The sequence below is a fragment of the Crocodylus porosus genome, unplaced genomic scaffold (assembly GCF_001723895.1).
Source record: "Crocodylus porosus isolate Cpor-Errol unplaced genomic scaffold, CroPor_comp1, whole genome shotgun sequence".
NCBI lineage: Eukaryota > Metazoa > Chordata > Crocodylia > Crocodylidae > Crocodylus > Crocodylus porosus.
In genome coordinates this window covers 126,393,637-126,416,697 of record NW_017728906.1, presented here as the reverse complement: position 1 = coordinate 126,416,697, position 23,061 = coordinate 126,393,637, and the positions used below count along the sequence as shown (strand labels likewise).

General features: G+C 38.2%; 1 protein-coding gene across 1 annotated transcript in view; it reads right to left on the bottom strand.

Moving 5' to 3' along the window:
- The window catches only part of MYCBP2 (MYC binding protein 2, E3 ubiquitin protein ligase), a gene marked incomplete at its 5' end in the record, with an annotated part of 297,134 nt that overhangs the window by 218,426 nt on the left and 55,647 nt on the right, over positions 1 to 23,061 (bottom strand). Inside the window, 13 exons of the mRNA XM_019528503.1 lie at positions 1,562 to 1,663; positions 2,899 to 3,044; positions 4,754 to 4,958; positions 6,029 to 6,187; positions 7,817 to 7,981; positions 9,382 to 9,586; positions 11,534 to 11,610; positions 12,140 to 12,278; positions 14,190 to 14,263; positions 17,609 to 17,705; positions 20,615 to 20,686; positions 20,975 to 21,217; positions 21,588 to 21,784. Of these exons, the coding sequence (XP_019384048.1) occupies positions 1,562 to 1,663; positions 2,899 to 3,044; positions 4,754 to 4,958; positions 6,029 to 6,187; positions 7,817 to 7,981; positions 9,382 to 9,586; positions 11,534 to 11,610; positions 12,140 to 12,278; positions 14,190 to 14,263; positions 17,609 to 17,705; positions 20,615 to 20,686; positions 20,975 to 21,217; positions 21,588 to 21,784 (1,881 nt within the window). The remainder of the gene's footprint in view (positions 1 to 1,561; positions 1,664 to 2,898; positions 3,045 to 4,753; positions 4,959 to 6,028; positions 6,188 to 7,816; positions 7,982 to 9,381; positions 9,587 to 11,533; positions 11,611 to 12,139; positions 12,279 to 14,189; positions 14,264 to 17,608; positions 17,706 to 20,614; positions 20,687 to 20,974; positions 21,218 to 21,587; positions 21,785 to 23,061) is intronic.

The following is a 23,061-nucleotide window of genomic DNA, read 5'->3' as shown; positions in this document are numbered from 1 at the left end:
TATCAGGGAACATAGACTCAAGGAAAAATTACAACATTGGGTCTCTTAACTGCTAAGACAACAAGAAGTTTTAAACACCTGCTAACCTTACTCACTTCCTTCCCTGCATGTGGCAGTTTCTTAACACATACAAAATATGAAGAGTAACTATGCTTTCATACACCCAGTGGCTTGCAATCTGGAAAAATGTTGACACACTAAATTTATCATGAAACAGAAACCAATATATGCTTTCACTAAATCTTTCATTTTCTGCACAAATCATACATGACAGTACACTTTTTGTCTTCAAAACAAATACAATTATAGCAATTTTAATGATGGTAACTTATACAGTACTGTCTTGAAATATCTATTTGCTAAAAATCTGTATCATTTCTTTTTTGGTTGGGAAAAGGAATACCAACCTAGTACCAAGAGTCACAAAAAAACAATGATATGTACAGTAACATTTGGCAAGCTTGTTGTCGTTCTTGTTGTCTTTACGCTAATTAAACTACTGAAAGTAGGAAGAAACAAAAGATGAAAATGTTACATACAAAAGGGCTATTTAACACCAACTTTTATGATGTTTTCTCTCCAGTAAATAGATTTTGATCAATGTACTGATTTTACTACTATATCTTTAGGCTTGGCAGAAATCTTTTTTTTTTCATAACTTTGAGGGTGTTTATTTTTATGCATTTGTTTTTATTTTTATTCCTTTAAATTTTCAGGATTGTACAAAAATGGGGTGTTTTCTGATTTTTAAATCAATTTAAATGTTCAAGATTGCACAAAATTAGGAGTGTGGGGGCAGACAATTTAGTAATGACAGTATACTGTTAAAAAAAATAACACGTCAAAATATAAAAAGTAAATATCCATAAAGCATTAAATCATACCTGCTTTAAATCATTCTGTTCATTCATCAGGAAAAAGGCCAGGGGGCAGGGACCAGAAAAGAAGGGCAGTGGCACTCCCAGAGCTTTGGGAACACAAGGAGGGGTAGCGGCCACTTTCAGCCCCACACTTAGCTGTCCAGGCCCAGCCTGAGCAGAACCCTGCTGCCACTGGATACTCTTCCCTCTCCCCCTTTCTCACTCCCCTTTCTGGGCTTCAGGTAGATGTTTAAGTAGCCTATTATTTCCCTTCAGTCCACTTCCCCAAACTGTGGACAAGCACCTAATTACTGCTCCACCCCTCCATCTTCTGTCCCTCCATCTCTTCCTCCACTGTCCAGTAGCAGGGGTAAGGGGGTTCTATTACAGTCTCCTCTCCATAAATTTTGATTACCAATGGAAGTATTTTTCCATTGGCGAGTGTGAGGTGAAATCAATGTTTGTTGATATCAATCAATCAATCATTCAATCGAATCCTGCCAAGCCTATAAATCTTGTACGATTTAACAGACGTAATGTGAAAGCTAACATAGCCCAAGTTTAGTTTTGGTCTTTTTTTTTTAAATTGAAACACAGTGGCTTATTGTGGAAAAGCTCTTCTACGTTCCTAGTCAATTTTTAAGAAAGAAAGAAGTTCTGCTTCTTTATTTAAGCTTCAAATGAACCGTGAAGACTCTTACCTCTACCTTCCTCCAATCTATGCCTTCTGTTTACTCGTTGCCGCTTTTCCTCTTGTCGTAACTGAAGGTGTTCTTCAATATTAACCCCAGGAACAGGAACAGCTAAATGGATTCAAAAACAAAATTAAAATTATTATACTTTAAAAAAATTACGACTGTGACAAAACCTATTAAAATAAAAGAATATCAAAGCTATGGATGACAAATGCTTAGAGGTTTAAGAAATAGGAGAATGAGACTACAATCATTTCAGAGTGGACTACAGCCTTAATTTTGCATTTATGCTCTGAATGTTATAAACAATTTTAATATTATTTAATAGTTTTCTGCACCTCCCATCTATCAAGTATACAGGTATTTTTAATTAGCTACAGTTATCTTCCCTGATTTCCCCCAAATTTCAGAAATTATAAAACACCAGAAAGTTTATCACTTGGTTTAATCCTGTTTAAAACTACATTAATCTATTTAAATAAACTATTTTAGGACTGCATGTGGAAGCAGATTTAACTGCTGATAGTTTCTGCAGACCAAAATATGTACAATAAAATAATGCAGTTTTAAGAATCAGACATTTTAATATGTAATAGTGTCAAGTTTCATATACAGGTTTTATTTCATAGTTTGCTCTTTCAATTCATCTTATAAATACGGATATAAAAATACTAATCTAGTTGTATGCAAGTCTGTTTCTTCCACTGATTTTAACAGCTTTCACACTTTTGGAAGTTCCATTTTTTCCCAAAAATACTTAAAGGAAAATTGTTCAATATGGACACCAATCCCATGTTAAAAAAATCTGCTGTATCAATTTTCAGCAACATCATTAAGGTAATCCTCCCTTCCGCAGCTAACAAGAGGAGGCAAGAATAGCTTTGAGACCAGAAGTGTTATCTTGTCAAAACAGTGTTGTCACGCAAGTAGACAAATATAGTATAATGGATTCACTGTCAATCTGACCGCTGATTTTACTATATTACTGTGGAAAGATCTGCTAAGCAATATTTTAAGAACTACCATGCTGAACTAATAAGGAAAGACCATAACTGCAAATAGTCACTGCAATGAAGAGATGATACTCAATTAAACCAATATACAAAAACTATTACCTAGCACTAGAAAATCAAAATGCAGACAGAAACATCAAACCATATAATATTGTGCCAATTTTGAGACTAACCTGCGATTTGCTGAAAGTTATACCATACAGGGACATTAAATCAAAGAAAGCTCAAAAATTAATTTTAGAGGGAAGACAGTTATACTGTGTGATTAAAATTATAATTATCTTGCTAAAAGCTTGAAATTGATAAAACTATATTGTTTAGTTCACTTACCCAGCAGGAGATCTAAAGGTATCATATCTTTGACAGCATCAAGGATCCCTCTTTGTCGTGCTTCTTGACCATCCAGTTCTCTAGCACAGGCTTTGCAACACCCACATACAGCACAGCCAGACTCACCCGAGCCACAGCCACAGATACTACAAAAAATAAAGAAAATTTATTTATCAGTGGTTTGCTGCAATACACTATATTACATAAAACTAACTGGGAATACATAATGCCTACCCTGTAGTTTTTCCTGAGGTGAGACGCACGAAAGGAAGAAGTAGATTTATATGCTAGCATCCCACCTCCAAAGTGATAAGTATGTTAAATTATACTAGTCATACAAAGCCAGGTTGGCATTCCCAACATCCCATTATATGTAAAACCAGGAACAGAGGAAGTAGTTTAACACAAACCTGGCAAGAGAGGGAGAGGCAACAGTGGAGATGCATAAAAGTAGCACTTTATCATTCAGTTCCCCTATGGACCAACCCAAAGTAACAAGGAAGCATTAGTTCAGGGGCTGGCTGCCTTGACTTAGGGCAGTCTCACCCTTTGTAACCTGGTCCCCAGGACCACTCCCTGTGAAGGGCTCTTTTCTCCCAGCTGCAGCCTGTGCTGATCATTACCATGGAAATGCATGGCAAGCAAGGGCTTGGAGCAGCAGTGACAACAAGCAGAGGCTGTGGGCATGGGGAAGATGACAGCATGAGACCATCTCTCGACAAAAAGGTGTGGACAACTAAAACAGCGGCCAAAATTGGCACACTGCTACTGAAGTGCAAGTGGAAACAGATAATTGGCCAGCTGTTCTTAAAATATAGGCCAGATCAGACCCTCACAGGCTGGGTTCAGTCTATTCATGGGCCAAATCTGGCCTGCAGGTCAGAGGTTGCCAACCCCTGCATTAGCCACTATCATTCTTCTTCTCTTCAAAATTAGTTCTAAAGATAGGAATCCCACAATTTAAACAGAAGCACAATATATTACCAGCATAAACACATACAAGTGTTCATTTTAAAACTTCATAGCAAATGTCCTTTAGATAGTATTATTTATTAAAGTATGAATTTATGAGGGCTGTTAAGCCATCAAATTGATCACTTAGAGAAATTGAGAAATTTCCAGAACTTCTAGTTCAGGCAAGACAAACATTTGCCTAGGATGTTTTAAGCAGTGGTTCTCAACCTCGTTAGACCCAGGTCACCACTCCAAAAATGCCAACTCAGTTTTTACTTTTTTTTTTTTCTGACTACGGAAAAACAATAGAGCAGCCATTCTGCTGGGGAAAAAACCTCAAAGGGCACAGCAGATCAAAATGTTTTTGACACTTGAAATACCTTTTTGAACTCTCTGGGTTAGTCTTGTGGATTTATGTTTGCACCTACAGCATAAAAACTGCATGGCAGTCTGCAACACCCTTAAAAGGATAATTCAGCACCTCAGGGTACCATGACACCTACTTGAGAATCATTAGTTTAGATAAATTCGGCACATCTACACATTGCCTTATACTGACCTTGTTACTGTGCTGTGTTTTAGTACTTTCTTTTGGAAGTGCTAAAGAACAGCGCAGTAACGGCGCATACTATAACAGGGGAGCAAGTTGCTACGGCTAAGTAGCTGCTGGTCACGTGTAGACATCCATGGACACTAACTATGCTGCCACAGTGCATCATTATAGTGACGTAGTGTCATGTGTAGACACGCCCATTAGATACTTCCTTAAGCAATGAACCAAACTAGATGATCAAGTCCCTTCCACCCCCTACTTCCTATGACCGACTTTGACTACATTTAATTCATGTTTTACTTGTTCAGCATACTGTGTGAAAGATTCTGCGTGAGCTTATTTGCTTACCCGCCAGGTACCCTGTCTGGACGCCCACTACTAACACAGCTGGCTCCATAGCCTGTGCAGTCCCCACACACAGTGCACACCATGCACTGTTCCAGCTTCCATTTATGCATGCCTGGGGGACACATCATAGACTTCTCATCTTTTTCATCCAGTTCTTCTTCTAGATCTTCATCCATTGCAGTTGCCATGTTCTCAATTCCAAAACCTACTCAGAAAGATATTGCAACACTTCAACACAGCAGTTTAATGTCATCACCACTTACTGTTTTTTTTTCCCCCCAAACAAACTGCTTCATTCCATAAAGAAGTTCAGTAGTTGCTTATTCCTACCTCTTACTTCCAACTCCAGACCTGTACCGTTTTCTCCTTACTCAGTCAGTCCTACTGTTCTCTCCTGGGTTCCTTCCCAGATTCCAAACCACCCATCTTATGCATCTTCCTTCCACTTCTCATGTTCCAGTCCATTTCCACTGCAAGCCTCCATCTCAATCTACCTCAACCTTCCACATATTAGCTAAACCACTTCCCCCTGGCTGCTTGGAAGCTGGCAGCAGGAGCAACAAGAGGCAGCAAGGCCAACAGAAAGATTGGCATTTTGAAGAATAACAAGATGTGAACATGCAAGATGTAATAAGAAGATGTAAACATGCAAGAATTCTGCATGTTTGCATTCTTTCTGAAAAGGAAGGAAAGACTTAGAAAAATTTAAGATTTATATTTTTCTTAAACACCTGATGGGGGCCAAGTTTAGGTTTAATAGTTAAAGTAGGAAGTACAGGGATGTGGAGTTAGAAAAGAACTTTAAATATAAATACAAAAAGGGGACAATGTGGAACAGGTCACTTTTTTATTTTTTAATGCCAGGAATATTTTTTATTTTTTAGAGTGCCATATAACCTCTACAAATTGTATTTCTATAATACTGTAAAACGTAAATATATTCCTTGTAACTGGGAAATGCAGGAAGCAAGATAAGAAGCAAAAAACCTCTCTCTACCACCAAAAGAAAAGGACTGAAGTTGTTTTATATAGATATATGCTTTTCAACAAATCCAAGGAGGCAAAATTAAAAATTTACTGAATTGGTTAACAAAAGAATACAGTACTACATACATTTGACAGTTAGCCAACTTTGTTCCAAAACAAGGTGACAATGCTGAAGTGGTAGTCTTGTCTAAGTTTATGAACAATGCAGAACCTGGAAATGCATTGCTAATAATACATTAATGAAAAAATTGTTTTTATACTTGGTACTTCTAGACAAAAGTAGCTCACCTTTCCCTCCCTGGTTCATGGAGCCTGTGTCTCGTCCACACTGTCCTTTATTATTCACTCCAAACGTCCAAACCTCTCCATTCTTCATTAACACACATGTATGAGCTTTGCCCATGGCTACCTGAGTCACAAAATGTCCTTTCAAATCTGTTACTAAACCTATGAGATACAAGAACAACACCTAGATGATGAACTGCATTTCTTCTTCCAAACAAGATGCTTACAAATATATTTAATTTTTAAATGTAAGAAAAAGAGAATGATAGAAAGACTGGCATTTGAATAATACAACTTACCTGCCCAAAAAACAAACAAAGAAATGAACAAAAACTCTATAATTTTTATAAAGGTATTTCCACCAGAATCATTATCTATTTGGAGCAAAAATCTATTTAATAATTTATTTAAACTGTTTTGGATACTGAACAAATATCTCTCTACACAAGAACATAGGAAGTGCCATGCTTGACCGAACTTATAATCCATCTAGTCCAGTATACTGTCTCCAACAGGGGTAGTAATAGATACTTTAATGTGTACAGAGTATGTCAAGTGTAATTCATCCCATCAGATCCTCCATGGCATCAACCACCATGGATTTAGGATGTATCCCCACTAGGGGATATATCCCTGAATGTTCATTTAATACCATAAATAAACTTGTCCTCTATTAATTTGTCCAATTCCTTTTCTGAACATGGTTCCAGTATTTTCCTTTAAACCTCCAGTGGCGATGATATCAAGTTAATTACACAATGTATAAAAAAAGTACTTTGTCTTGTTTGTTTAATATCTGTCTGCTGTTAATTTCAGTGGGAGTTTTAGTTCTTGAATACAAATGCCAGACTGCGTTAGATGAAAGATCAATCAAACCCAGTATCCTGTACCTTATAGTGACATGAAGTAGATACCAAGGCAAAGTGTGTTCATGTTATAGTTTCCAGGATTCAGAGGCCTAGGAAGTCCTAATTTGTAGGCTGCAACCTTAATTAGCATGTTTAATATTATAATCATGATAGATGGAACCATTCCACATTTATTTGTCCAATCTGGTTTTGAACTCACCCTCCATAATATCTTAAGGTAGATACTACAACAATATATTGAGTTCCACATGTTAAATACATGCAGTGTAAAAAGGTTTCCTTTTGTTTTACTTAATAATGTCACTGTATGTCCTCTACAGCCCTGGAACACATTACAAAGAAGACACAATTAACTTGTTAACCATACCATAAATAGTAAACCTGCCACCACATTCAAGGCACGTGTGGCAAAATGGGAAGCCAGCCACAGAAATATTCCACAAAAGAACTCTAATGCTTTTGTGACTGGTTTCCACTGTACCTTAAACTGAATAAAACTATGCAACTATGAATGAGTAGCAGGTCACCAGAGCTGGCTCAAGACTCCGCTGTGGTCCTGGGGCTGGGCCTGACAAACAGTCCTGAACGAACCCCACTCTGGTGAATTCTGAGGGCTGGGGCCAACAATCAGCTGATTGTGGGTCCAGCCTCAGAGTCACATTGGACTCCAGAAGCAGCTCCAGTGCAGTCCCTGGGGCCACACAGGAGTCTCAAACTGGCTCCAACAGTCCTGGGAGCTGGGACTGTACCAGTCTTGAAGCAGCCCCCATGCAGTCCTGAGCCTGGAACCAATAATCAGCTGATTGCGCCTGCCACAGAACTGCACCAGCATCTTGAACTGGCCCCAGTGTGGTCCCCCAGCTGGGATCTACAATTGTCAAGCACTATTTGCCTTGAAGTAATTTCTCAAATATCAACTTACTTGTGCTATCAGAGTAAATGGCATCTTTTCCAAACATGTAGAGTTCTCCATCTTTTGAAATGACAGAACTACTTCCATTATTGCACGCTGTAGATACCACAATCTTCCCTTCCATTTTAATAATTTTTTTAGGCTTATAGGGTTTTGATTGCCGTCTGCTTTTTGCTTTATAAAAATAAAAATCAAAGGATTTTTTTTAAAACTTGCTACATCAAAAAGAGAAAACAAAAGGCATGAACACAAGAATAAGATCTTTGTCAACTATAACTTCAAAATGCTATTACTTTACCCTGAGAAAAAGTTACCTGCTTATTCTCTTACTGCAGGTAAATTTATATTCTGTTTTGTAAAATACTATTAAAAAAACTCTTCCATCATAATTTGTGGATAAACTATTCTTTCATGATTCTACAAGACTTGTTTAGATGCATCTTTTATACTCAATTAATTTGATTAATACACCTTACAAAGCAATACAAGTAATTTTTTTGACTGAAAGTGAAGTCTAATAAGCAAAAACACTTTACATTTATAGAGACAGGATGCTTGCTGTAGGTTAAGATTTGAGATTTATAAGGTATTGCTAAATTTTTGCATGATCCAACAGATTAAAGGCCTGAGAATGTTCCTATTTATATATCAATAATGTTGTTGCAGTGACAAACTAGTATCCCCCATAGCTGGTAATGATTTATCCATATATCTGATAGAATGTTAACATTTTTTAACAGAAAATGAAAAGCAAGTGGCTTAACATTAGTAAGCATGTCTATATGAAACATTTACTGCAAGTTGCCTAATTAGCTCTGCAGTAAACGTCTGGGTGTGTACACATGCAGCTCTATTAGGCCACAGGAAAATAATATACTCCATAGCAAGTTAGTACTTATAAATACAAATAATATTCTTCTGTGAAGTTTTTTCATCTGGGCTGGTTGAGGCACAAGGCAGGGGCTACCTGCCAGCTAGCCTTGTACTGGAGCACCCTCACGCCCCAGCCAGCCCCTCCCTCAGCACAATGAAACAGATTGGAGCAGCCCCGGGCTGACAGGCTGACCAAAAGTGAACCTCATTAAACAATGTGTGAGAGAAGGGGGAAAAAAAAGAAATTTGTGCTGTGAAAGCATTGAGGGGCTTTGTTGGTCTTTTTTTTTTTTTCTTTTTTTTTTTTAAAAGAACATGGTTCATAAAAGCTGCAATTTTGGCTTATTGACCTGCTTCTCTAAAATTTCCTACTACAAGCTGACAGTTACAAAGAGGTTACAGAAAATAGTCAGTAGATTTTTTGGCTCCTTTCTGATTTCCTTTATAAAAAAGGGAAAATATTTTGGGTTCATTCTATTTTCTTGCTTTTAATACTGGGAGAGCTTTCTTGTAACATTATCATTTTTGCTTGGGGTAAGATTTGTGGCTATTTTCACGCACAAACTTGTTTACTTCCTGGCAATGTGCAAAAAGCATGCAACTAACATGATCAAGCATTGTAAGGATATACCATAGAGACTTTCAGAATAGTCTTTTCTGTTCACACTCTAACCAATTGATCACAGCATAATAAAACGTACTTGATTCACCATCCTCTCCTTTACTAGCAGAACCCGTAAAAAATATGCTTCCATCTTCTGCAACAAGTAAGGCATGTGAACCATCATGTCCAACTGAGAACTGAACAATCTTTGGAGATTTTGTGATTGGCAGTTCAACCCATTTTCCAGCTGAAGGACCACCCTGCTTGATTCCAAGGCTCTGATATTTGCCTGTATAATAAATCTAAAGGAAAGGGGGGAAAAAAAGTTGTATTGTTCTTCAGTCATGCCAGAATACTTAAAATAGAGCAGAAATTGAATCTTGCTTTACTATTATTATAGATACAAGACAAAAAATGATTCAGTCCCCTTCCCCCCATTTAACCCATCTGGGGTAGTTAAAATTAAAAGCAATCTCAGCACATATTATTGTAAATAACAAAATTAACTTATGTTTTCAATTACAGATGTTGCAAGCTAAATTGATAACAACATAAACATGTATTTAGTCAAAGATACTGTGTCATAGTTTCTTTGGTTTTTGCTTAAAAATGTAACAGTTAATACAGCAAAATTCATGTAAAGAACAAACGACTCACTAACCCAAAGCAAAAAAAGTCTAAGGAAATAAAAAATAAAACATAGCACATTCTTTAATTGATCCAGTTAATCAACAGGTCAGAAAACTTAAACTGTATTTAAAGTATTTAGTGGCATGATCTGATATAATATACATGCGAAATTAAACAGATGTGCGTTAGTACGAACTTGCTATTTTTAAGACATCTCTCTACGTGTTATCCAATATGCAAAATGCATTTTATATCTTTCCTTTTCATTGCACTGTAGTTACCTTCTTTATTTACAAGACTTCTTAAAGATAAATGTAATGCCAGCTAAGACCCTGATTTCTCATGCCAGAACTAAGTATCCAATGACTGATTAGACTGATCGAGTCCACTTTACAGGAGACTGTGTATAACCTATTGGTGTGGACATTTAGAAGTTGGGATGTGACAGAGCAAAGTCTAGCTCCTGTGTTCCATCAGCCTCCTGGAGATCCTTATGCAAATCAGGAGATCTAGGAGCTTGTCCATTCAATATTCCTGCTCTTTTGGAGGGTATGAACCAGGCTCCACTTCTCCCCAACAGACAGGGAAGCACTCTGTATAAGGACATCAGGCAAGAATTGAATTTATGGTTAGATCTGTACCATGTCCTTGATGACAATTTGAAAGGGTGAATACTGTATCTTCTCATGTAAAGCATGTAACTCTTCTCCCAGAGCAAGCTGAGGGGACAACTGAGCTGTGCATCATATGGATATGATGAAAAATACAGATCCCCATGTGTCTCAATATACAGATCCATGCAATTAGCCCTGACCTTACTCCCTCACCACCAAATTTCTGGAGCTCAGCCAGATGACAAGCCCCTGACACAAGGCATCTATCCCAGCGTGCAGGGTCAGTCCACAGGCCCCATTCAGCCAGTGGGACTGGCAGCAAGCTCAGCTCCCTAGCTGCTGATACTTAGTTAACCATACTAAAAGGTAAGAATTTTTTCTTCATACTGCCTTTCAAAAACAGGGCATGTATTATATTCTAGGGCATGGTATATGCAAGAAAATACAGTAAGTGCTAAGCAATGTGTCACTGGCAATTATGATGGTTACTGGAAAGAAGCAGTATTGCCCCAGTGAGTTGGTATCAGGATCTGAGGATGAACCAAGGGACCTATCCAATAAACAAGCCATATGTAGCTAGCTATAACTCAAGCTCTTCCCTGAATCCTGAACTTGAATGCCTGACAAATGTTGCACTTGTTTGGTGCATCCAATCTCCAAGGCCGTATAAACACCTCAAGGAGTCAAAGGTCAGTATCTGGCAACAGGGGCAGCTGCAAAAGCCTGGTAACTTGGAAAAAGGCACTGCAAAGACTAGTACGAAACAAGCAGCCTTCTACTAGGTTGTGGAAAATAAGGGACTTGAAAATAAAGAGTAAAACAAAAAAGTGAAAAAGGATATTCCTGCCATTAACACCAGGCTCCAAAATGGCAGTACTGTATAGCACCTATGAACAAGGCACGCAACTGCACTTTTTTTTCTTCAAAGATTCATCAAAGCAGATTTCCAAAAGATGATGTAGTACATTTATACAATTAACACCTATGATGAAACACTTTCAATACCTTTCCACTAGCAGTTTTCATTAGTGCAAATTCTCTTCCTGCACCCAAAACAGCTGACTCCTCATCAAACCCTGTACCTAAGAGTACAAAGAGTCCAATTAGCTTAGCAATTTCTATTACAGATGGCTTCAAAGGTAACTTTAGACATGATTCGACTTTGCTTAAGTTAAAGCAGATTTTGCCACTGATTTCAGTGACAGAAGGATTACAGCCCCATGAAAAAAGAACTTGCAGGGAGGCTCGAAGTGAAGTAATCCAAATAATATAAAAGTTCAGGTTAACATTAAGTCTCAAATTGTACAGGAAACAATCTAATGAAACAAAACATATATTATGTGGGCACCATCAAAACTGTACACATGTATTTTAATTATGCTGAAATACTCTACACAAGAGAAAAGTATCTGTATACTAGAAAGACAATGTTGCTTGACTGGGAATTCAAATTTATGCATGAACAATTATTTTGATTTTTTCTTTAAGAAAAGGATAAACTGCTCTTTCCAAGGCAATATGGTACAGTTTAACAGCTTTGAAAGCCCATATCTGTCATCATATCAGTATACATGCAATAATTCAAAAATAGAAGACAAAATGAATCCTTACTGATAATGTGCAAATCTTTCTCGAGATCAAATAAAGAGATACCACAGGCATGTAAGCACTTTCTGGCAAGTTTGAGCTGCAGTTCTTGTTGCAGTACTGGCTCCGTACTTGTTGCAAATATTCTAACTACGAAACCATCCTGTAAGAAATAACACATTCACTTATGCCACTGAACATGTAATTTTTTTTCATGGTTTACAAGCATCTGGTTTAATTTCATCCTTCACATTACTAGATTATATATTAACAAGACAGAGTAAATGGAGAGCAGTGAACTAATGGAGAACTAACAGTTTTGGGGAAAAAACAAAGAATAAAACAAGAAAGATTCAACACAGAGATTTTTCAAATGATAGGTCTAAACACTGAAATATTTTGAAGTCTGTAAGGTCTGCCCTTCCCGATCATTTCCAACTATTTTAAATACTTAGCTTCTTCCAATTCCACAATATTTAAAAAACAGACCCAAACATGCAAATTACTGAAGCTCATAAAACCTGTATATTTTCTTTTAATATTTAATTATTTTAGTTTTATGTTTACTTGTAATCTTTAAAAAGAATAAATATTTCACATGCAATTTGATTAGGTCAGGAATGACACTAACCAATTTTTAGTCTCAGCAAGTTCACCAGAACATTTTAATACAAGGTTCAAGGTTCTGAGGAAATATTTTCTTGTTCTATTCATAAGTAAAACTATAAATCTATTTAAGTGCCTTAGATAATTAAGAATGAACGGAGTTGAGTACTTCTCTTGCTAGCTCTACAAATAATTTAACAAAATCAGGTAACATGCAAAACACATCTGTGTAAAACAGAGACTGTTTTACATACAACAAAATTACAAAAAAGTACCTTTTGTGCACATGTATTATTTCAGTACATATATTACCTTAACCAAGCTCCACTCTCTACACACACATGCAAATAAGTCAAGGCTAGCATACCAACCTAAATAGTGCATTTTGTTAATGTTATAAATCTCAAGAATTAAGGTCCTCTAAAAATGAACAGCATCTTCTTACGGGCATAATTCACCAAATGGGTATAAGATCCATCCTTACCAGTTCTGACAGCCAAGAGCACCCAAGGCAGTAATATGGCTAGCACTGCATTTGGAAGAGCTTCCTAGCTGAAAGGACGAGGTATTTATATATTGGTCAACTAGTGGCAGGAATCAGCACAAACCTCAAGTTTGAAGCTCATGTATCTAGATCAGCAAACTGTGTCCCCCGCAGGCCAGATCTGATCCATCAAGAGATTTTGTCCAGCATGTGCTGGGTCTCTAGACCCCACCCAGCCCAGGCTGTGGCACATGTGGCCAGTTTCACTGCCCCTGGGCACCAATGGGGCTGCAGCAGCACAGGGGTCAAATTCACTTCCCAAAAGAACCTGGAAGGTTCTTCCAGCTACCACTACCAGTCTCCATTGCCACTGGACCCTGCCCCACTGCCCATGCACCCTGACCCATCCACCCTGTACCCACTGCTGGGGTGCCAGACAGAGCAGGAGGGCACAGTCTCCTTGGAGACCAGCCTGGGACCCACATGGGCAGGGCATACAGCCAGGCAGATGGGATGGGGCTGCAGGTGGGAGAAGAGCAGAATTTGGGAGTGGGACAAGAAGTCAGGGCTGGGGCCGACATTGGGATTGTGTGGCGGTGACAGCACAGGCTGGGGCCTAGGGCAAAACCACAATTCACTATCTGCACATCCCTGTGATGAGCGCCAGTTCCATGGACAGGGGTGTGCAGAGAATGGATTGTGGCTTTGCCCCTGGTCCCACATTGTCACTGCAGAGCTTCCAAAGCAATCTTAAAATAAATGGCTGAAAAGGGCACTCTGCCACAACTCCAGATGGAATAGTACAAAAAACAGAAAGTGTTCAGCTACCTAACAGTTTATCATTTTCTCTAGTCATGCATTTCTTCTTTTATTTGCATTAGGTAAAAAGAGTCCATCATTTTATCTAGAAGACAACCAGCAAGTTCAGTGATTGTATTTTAATTGGTTGAGAAAAAGTGTCTACATCTTGCAAGGAATACTTACATCTCTAGAAGCTGCTATCTGATTAATATACTCCCCATCTGTGAAAAGGATGTTCTGACCTTCAGTGTGGCAATCTGTATGAGCAGAAAAAAAAAAAAAAGAAGTATCTGACATTAATTCACCTTAAAGATTTCTTCTCTCTCCTTTACACAAAGTAAAGCAGTATTAATACAAGTTCTAGAGGGGTGCCCAAAGAATTAACTTAAAAAAAAAACAACTGACTATAGTATATAAATTAGAATGTTGCCATACTAATTACACTAGGATCTTTCTCTTTAAGCTACCTTTTATATAACAATGCACTTACAAAAAAAAGGGTCACTACCATTTCCTCATTTCAACTAATAAAAAAGAGCATATAGGAGAAAATAGGAGTTCCCCAATACTAAATGCTTAGCATAATAGCAACATACATGTAATAAGTAGCCCACATTAGTTTTACAAGATTAAAATCTCCTATTTTATGGAATGCTTCTAGGCAAAAGTAAAAACATTTTATTTGGGCCACTGATTTTAAAAGGTAGGCTTCCCAACCAAGTAATTCACACATAAGCAAATTATAAGCAAAGTGATAAGCAACAATTCACAATATAGATGCTCTTTTCAGTTGCTTGGACCTTTGGCAAACTTAACTTTGAATTTTCACAAGAGCTGTTAACAGAGCTGTCAAGAATCAGCCATTTCTGATCAGAAGAACATAAAGAATTGCCATTTACTGGGTCAGACTACAGTTCCATCTTGCCCTGTACCCTGTGTGTCACAGTGACAGTGATTGGATGCTGAAAGGGAGAGTGAACTGGGTATGACCATGTTTTTTTTCCATTGTTCCACTCTCCTGAGGACAGGAAAAAGCTATTCTGGCCATCTTAAAAAGTCAAAACACTGTTTGTCAAAGAACCACAGACCCTGTTGCTTTGGAACCACTAGTGAAGATAGTTAAGATGATACAGTTTGTAATGACAAAGTTGTGTCAGTGCTGCACAAGAAGGGATTCTCTTTCAAGAAACCTTCATAATGCAATATTTTTGTTCTCCCAGTGCCTGCAAGAGAATTCATGACAAAGGTAAGTTGGTTGAAATAGAAGATAATAGTGGAAGCATGTATTATGTATAATAAAGCTAATACATTTCTTTAGGTTTATCTGATCATGTGCTTTGAGATCTAGTAGAGGATTCTGGATTCTTAATGAGCCCTAGTGACCCACAATATTTTTATTTAAAAAATGGGTAATGCAAATGCAGTAACTCTTAAGGGTTACAGAATTTGTCACTGTTATCCAGGCTTATGATCTCCAAATGAACTACTGCAAAGTGTCATTTTGCTACAACTGCTTTTTTGTTTTGTTTTTTGTTTTAATATAGTTAGTATGGATCCCACCATGAATAATCATATTCCTCACAAATGCAACAGTCCATTCTGAACGGCAGAGTTCACTAGAGCCATGCATGTGCACCGCATCTTATATTCCCATGCTGAGGCAAAAAGGGCAAGGCATCTCTTGCTTAAATCTCTCTGAATTTAAAAGACAATGTTCCTGATAACTCCAAAAATATGATAATGGAAGATGGGCCACATCCTCTGATCTCCACGTATGAGAGTAAAAAAGCAGAGTTACTGTACAGTAAGTACCTGTTCTTTTTCTGAACATATATCACTGTGATTTCCATTATAGCTAGTTGCCAGCAGCACCTTCCTTGAATCATGGGCACTAAATGCCAGCTGCACTAGGCAACTAGAAATTAAAATACTACCCCCCTAAATAAGCCATGTTTGATGTAATCCAGTGAACTGTTCCATATTGCTACTTCAAAAATGTAATATTAGCAGATTTGTAAAGAAAAATAAGATATAGCTTTTGTGTGGACTGCTGAGGGCACCATAACACCTGGAGAGATGTTCACTGGTTTACTGATAGCAAATGGAAATATACTGTCTTATTAACTCGGAGATCTTCTAACAAAAATGTCTAAATTTCTAAGGAGACAGTTCAAAGTTCTATTCCTGTCAAGATAATACAAGATTGCAGAAACAGCCAAGGCATTCAGCTTTTTCTCTGGATGTCAAACGTGGCTCAAGGAAGCAGTACTGTTAAGATAATCAATTAATTTAGGTGAAACACAGTCTTGTCCTTGGGACAGAATGTGTACGGAAGTTTAGCCATAAGGTCCAGAAGCTTGTAGATCTTGCACAAGCCAATTATCAGAAAAGACAGAATATACTAGGAATTATCAGAAAAGATGTTAAGACAGAATACACTAGGAAGAATGCACCTCAACAGGTTCTGAAGGACTTACTCTAGGTTGGCCTGTTCTGGTCTTTCACAAATTCACACAAGTTTAGGGCTAGAAGAGACCTTGTGAGAGCATCGGGTCCAGTCCCCCTGCTCTGGGCAGGAAAGACTGCTGGGGTCAAATAAGCCCAGCAAGGTGTGCATCCAGTCTTCTTTTGAAGATCTCCAGAGTAGGTGCCTGCACCACCCCGACTGGGAGTCTATTCCAGAGTCCAGTCACATGAACCATGAAGTTTTTCCTCGTATCCAGTCTAAAACCTTCTTCTAGGAGTTTATGACTGTTGCTCATAGTTTTCCTTTTGGGCACTTTGGTGAATAGTTGTTTGCCTAGCCCCTGATGCTCACCCCTGGTACATTTTTAAGCTGTCACCAAATCCCTATAAAGTCTTCTCTTTTCTAGGCTGAACAATCCCATGTGTGTCACTCTTTCCTTGTATGGCTTGCTCTTCAGGCCTCTACTCATAAAAGTGGCTCTCCTCTGAACATTCTCAAGCTTCTCCACATCCTGCTTGAAGCATGGTGCCCAGAACTGGACGCAGTACTCCAGCTGCAGCCTCACCAATGCTGAATAGAGCGGTAGAATAACTTCCTTAGTTTTGCTTGAGATGCAATTGTTTCTGAATCCTTTGCAACAGAAAAACTGCTCTATTATATTTTCATAGCCAAAAATGAGTTTATGCTAAGAGAGGGCATTTTCTGAGAAGTTCCTTGAAACTACAGATAAACGCATAACCTGTGTTCCTTGAAACACAGATAAAGGCATAACAGGATATGATTGCTGGATACAGAAACAATTAATGTCTTCTTTTAAAAAAGACAGCTGAAAATCTGTTTCAGTGCTTAAAGGACATACTACATTTTCCATCACTTGGCAATTTTAAACATTACATACCTTTAAAATATTAGAGTTCTGCTATTAAGTTTTTGTTGAAGCAAATTACAGGACTACTTGTAGCAGCTTCCAAGATAAATGACATGGGGTGTGTAATATATGGGAGGTTACGCTATTAATAAAGGTTCATTCAGACAATAAGATCAAGGGATTCCTCACCTGCCACAGCCCTTTTCAGACAGCCTTCAGAAACTGTATTTTTAAAATGTACTCTTGGTCATGTCTAGGGTTTCATACCTGGCAAAGTGACTGTACCATCTTGTTCCAAGGTTTCAGGGTTTATTCTTATGGCTGTCATGTTGTGATTGTTCACATCTCTATATAACAGATAACCCTGGTAAATAAAAAAAAGCAAATTAGAATTTCACAAATGCTCTAAAAGGTGGATTATCAAATTGAAAACCTTATGCAATTTTAAGCTATGTATATTATCTAAATTAAATTGGTTAATTAAGAGTTGTTTCATCTTTAAGTTCACATCTTGTTTTCATTAAATTCTAACACAGACCTGGAAGTCTGGCATTTCAAGACATTCTACTTCCTGTGCACTAGCTATCATGTCCTACACTCCACAAGCCACATGGACTCTCTTGTATTATCCTTTAAAGGAGAAGATGTAATTACAATTATAATTTTTCAAATATGAATATTAGGAGACATGAACATTAATGAAGGTATTAGAAAGTTAACAGAATTTTTAAGTCTGTTAACAGTTTTTATTCCAAATTCCACCACTCTGACACCCAGTAGGTACCAATTACATTTACGAAAAAAGCAAGATGCCAGTTTTTTGATACTTTTGTCCCCAAACTGTTCAGTGAAGATATCCCCCCCTAAAATACAGAGGGAAGGTAAGTCCAACCAAGCAAAGTTAATAGCGACAGACTGCTATAAGGTTCCTCTTTTCCCATCCTCTTGAAAGATTTGTGAAGGATTCACAAATCCTTCACAAAGTATACAGATTTCACATTCTATACGTGCCAAGAGCAGCATCTGCCATTTCTCACTTCACCATTTTGGAAACCCTGTAGATGGCAGCAGTCCAAATCTAAAGCACTCTACAGGTATACTCAGCAACCTTATTGATACTTATACATATGTCTCCATGCTAGATTGCAACATAGTTCCACAGTAGGTAGGGTTGGAAGGAACCTGAGCAGATCATCAAGTCCGACCCCCTGCCATGGCAGGAAAGAGTAATGAGGTCAAATGACCCTGGCCAGGTGTTCATCCAACCGGCTCTTAAAGACCCCCAGGGTAGGAGCCAACACCACTTCTCTTGGAAGTTGGTTCCAGATCCTAGCCACCCTGACAGTGAAGTAGTGCCTCCTGATATCTAGCCTAAATCTACCCTCTGCCAGCTTGTGACTGTTATTCCTAGTCACTCCTGGTAGCGCTTGGGGGAACACGGACTTCCCCCAGTGCCTGCTAGTCCCCGCTGACCAGTTTGTAAATGACCACTAGGTCCCCCCCCAGCCTTCTCTTGTGGAGGCTGAACAGGTTCAGGTCCCTTAATCTCTCCTCGTAGGGCCTGCCCTGCTGACTCCTGATCATGCGGGTGGCCCTCCCCTGGACCTTCTCCATGTTGTCTACATCCCTCCTGAAGTACAGCGCCCAGAACTAGATGCAGTACTCCAACTGTGGCCTGACCAGTGTTGCATAAAGGGGGAGGATCACCTCCTTGGACCTGCTTGAGATGCATCTGTGGATTCATCCTGACTGCATCCCCACACTGCCGGCCCATGTTCACTTTGGCATCAATAATGACTCCAAGATCCTTTTCTGCCTCTGCACTAATGAGAAGGGAGTTCCCCAGCCTGTAGGTATGCTGCTGGTTCTTCCTCCCCTGGTGCTCTACAGTGGACTTGCACTTGTCAGTGTTGAAACAAATCCTGTTCTCATCGCCCACCCCTGTAACCTGTCTAGGTTCAATTTGCAGCCTATTCCTCCCTGCTAGCATGCCCACTTCTCCCCACATCTTAGTGTCATCTGCAAATTTGAACAGGGTGCTTTTTATACTCCTGTCCAAGTCGCTGATGAAAATGTTGAACAGTGTGGGCCCAAGGACTGAGCCTTGAGGAACCCCACTGCCCACGTCCCTCCAGGTCAAAAATGACCTATCCACAACCACTCTCTGGGTGCAGCCCTCCAGTCAACTAGCAACCCATTTGACTGTGTAGGTGTTCACACAGCAGTCTCTTAGTTTTTTTAATGACAATGGGGTGAGAGACACTGTCAAAGGCCTTCCTGAAGTCCAGAAAGACTATGTCCACTGCTACCCTTGCATCTAATGATTTTGCGACCTGGTCGTAGAAGGGCACCAGGTTGGTCTGACAGGACCTGCCTCTAATGAACCCATGTTGGTTGCCCTAAGCATAATCTCCCCTGCTGGCCCCTCGTGGTCATGCGCCAGGATAACTCTCAAAAAGCCTACCCAGGACCGAGGTAAGACTGACTGGCCTATAGTTTCCTGGGTCCTCCTTCCTCCCTTTTTTGAAAATGGGGACCAAATTATTCAACTATCAGGCTGGATAGTATTTGGGCATCTGTTAAATGAAGGCAAGCCTATATGGAAAAACTGAGAGTATATAAACTTAAAAATGAAATTAGTAGACAACTGTTCCTTTACAATACACAGAAAAAAGCTTATAGAAGACAGACATCTGCATATTCATTTTGTGCTTATACATACCTTGGTAATATATTAACAAAAGCACATTGTGCAAGCGTGATGAATGTATTACTTGGATACTCTGAACTGTATTGAAGTTCACAGGTTTAAGACTGAGGAAATCCTCAGCTTCAGAAAAGAAAAAGGAGAAAATTCCATGCCCGTCATGATCCCTTTAAAATTATTTTATTATTAGCCATTTTAAAAGTATACACAGCACTATACCATTTTGTAACCACAAAAGCATGTTTTAATGATTTTTTCACTTAATAAAGTATGCATTTCTATGTGAAGTTGATAAATATGAATAAACCATTTTAAAATAAAAGCATCAATTACATTTTAGAATAATATTATAATATATTCTAGCATAAGCAAACCAGTTTTGTCCCTTTCTGTCTGCCAACAGAAGAATTCCTCCAACTACTATGATTTCTAAAATGGTGCTGGAATTGAGATTTACTGTAAAACTAAAAGTAAATGTAATACTACTGTAATACATCTGTCCTAAAACGTCTTGTTTAAACAAATATTACTTTGTTTTACTTTTTTTGTTTTAGTTATTTGCCTACCTGAGCATACCCTAACCAAGATTTTTTCTCTTTTCTGTTTTTGATGCGAGATGTAGAATTGTATATATGACCCTGTAAGGTAACAAGAAAATTAGTTTGACAATTGTCAAAATGACAGTTTTATATAGTTAACCACTTATTATCTAGATACAATGTTTTTGACCCTGATGAGATGTGAGAAACTAATAGAAAAAAATGAAAAGCTGGTCAACAGACATTGTGAGCCTTTTATAATCAATTTTTAAAAATTGTTTACCAGTACTACTGAGCTGCAAGAGAATCCAAAAGCCAAGGTCTGATAAAAATGTAACTGAAATTTTAATTTAAATTGTTATCATGAGATTTCAGAAGTCACATTACCCTCACTGTCCCACTATATCCAGAGCCGATTTTGTAAAGTCCATCTTTGCATAAAAGATACAGAAAGAAACCATCACTCTGCAGCAGACATTGGTCATCTTCATCAACACATATTTCTTTTAGTGGCCATTTGTGCATCAGGGCTGCTTTCTTTATCCCATTACCAAACCAGTCCTGGATTTGGATTTTGCCCACCAGAACTGCTTGTACACTCCTCTGAAGAGAGTTTAAGATGGTTGGCACCTAAATGGTAAAGGAACTGTGATGAAATTATGTAAAACATTACAACCTGAGAAACATACAGAGGTTACAAAAGTGAAAATTAAAGCTTTAAAATTAGTTCTGCTGAAAAAAGCTGTTTGTTTACCAAAAAAATGCAACTCTTCCTTTAAGTTCCAACTTGTAACAAACTAATGATAATGGAGCAAAGATACCTGAATTGCTTCCTGAAAACCCTGACTGACTTTAATATTCATAGCAGTCCACAATGGATGTTTTCCCTTCTAATTAAAAAATAATATGAACCAAAGAATGAAGCCAGTATATTTAAATTACCATACCAGAATGTTTTTAGAATTCATACATGATATAAACAAAATTCCAGATATGATACCTGAATAGTTTGACAAGCATGGCTGCCATTATTGGTCAGGATAGCAGAGATTGCCTGCAGTGTTCTTCCTGTCTCTCCCCATGCAGCTACCAAACTGAAGAGGCAAGCGCAGGAAAGTGCTGTCAAGGACTGCCCTGTACTGTCATTCATTCCAGTACTACGGACAGTTATTTCCAAAAGAAGCTGGAAGAGAGACTCTGCGGATAAAATAAATTAGAGAAACATGTCACCAAATCATATCAAACACTTTTCCAACCACTAAAGAAACTAAAACATATAATTTCCAAAAATACATCATGATATTAATCCTCTGTGAATTTTGAATTGTTTATCTTTATTTTACATCTTCCAATTTTCTCACCAGCTACACAATAACAAAATGAAAGTAAAGAGAATATGTTCAGATTCCTTTTTGTCAATGATTATAACTGTTGTGCTACATCACCTACAAGCTGGTCAATGGCTGAGCAATAAAAAACTCCAGAAAATCTTGCAACCATTAAACCAAGAAGAATAGACCACAGAGACCAGAACAAGAGCAGGGCATCGAACTGAGACCAACAAGTGTATTTTCTTAACAGCATTTCTATTCTAGTCTCAAAATACTACATCAAGAAAATGTAAATACTTGAACCTAGTCAGAATAACCTAGAAATGCTTCGTGATTATATCCTAGAAAGAAAATTATGACTTGCAGATTTTCTCCCCTTTAAAAATACCAATCGGTTATTTCAACAAATTTTGACAACAGTGTTGTCACCCCTTTCTCAGAAAAAACCCCAAACACACTACTTAAATATGAGCATGAATACCAAAAAAGTGATCAATATTTTGATTTGCCAATACATCCAGACACAGAACTGGGAAAATGGGGTTTTCATAGTAATGGAACTAACAGGAAAGGCTCCTAATAGAGTACAAAAGTAGTCTGATTTCTGTAAGATTTCAAGTATCACAGCATGGAGCATACTTATATAAAAGCCAGTATGCCAGGATTTGCTCATCTTCCTTGCAGTGTCTTGATAGTCTGAATGTAGATGAACACACAGCTACAACCCAATTTCTAGATTTTTCGATCTCTGCAATAGATAATGCTCTCAAATTATGGCGCAGAGTTTTCTTCCAAGAGGGTATAGCTTATATTTATAAGCTTCTTTGATGGAATATATTTTTCCTCTAGTAACTGAAATTTTATTTGTTTAAATCCTCTTAATAGATAAATTCAAATCTGATCTACTGGCTAACTAGGCACTGTCTCAGCTGTAGAGCATTTGCAGGGAATGCTGGAACAACTAATCTCCTGTGGTCCTGGGAGACCATAAGCATAAACGATGGTTTAAGTGAGGGGTGTCAAAGATACGGCCTGTGGACTGCAACATCCATTCTGCTTGGTTATCGAAAGTTTCTGGGGGGAGGGTAAAGCTTGCTGCAGAATTCAGGGTCCCTAGGCCCCGTCAGACAGGGACATAAAAGT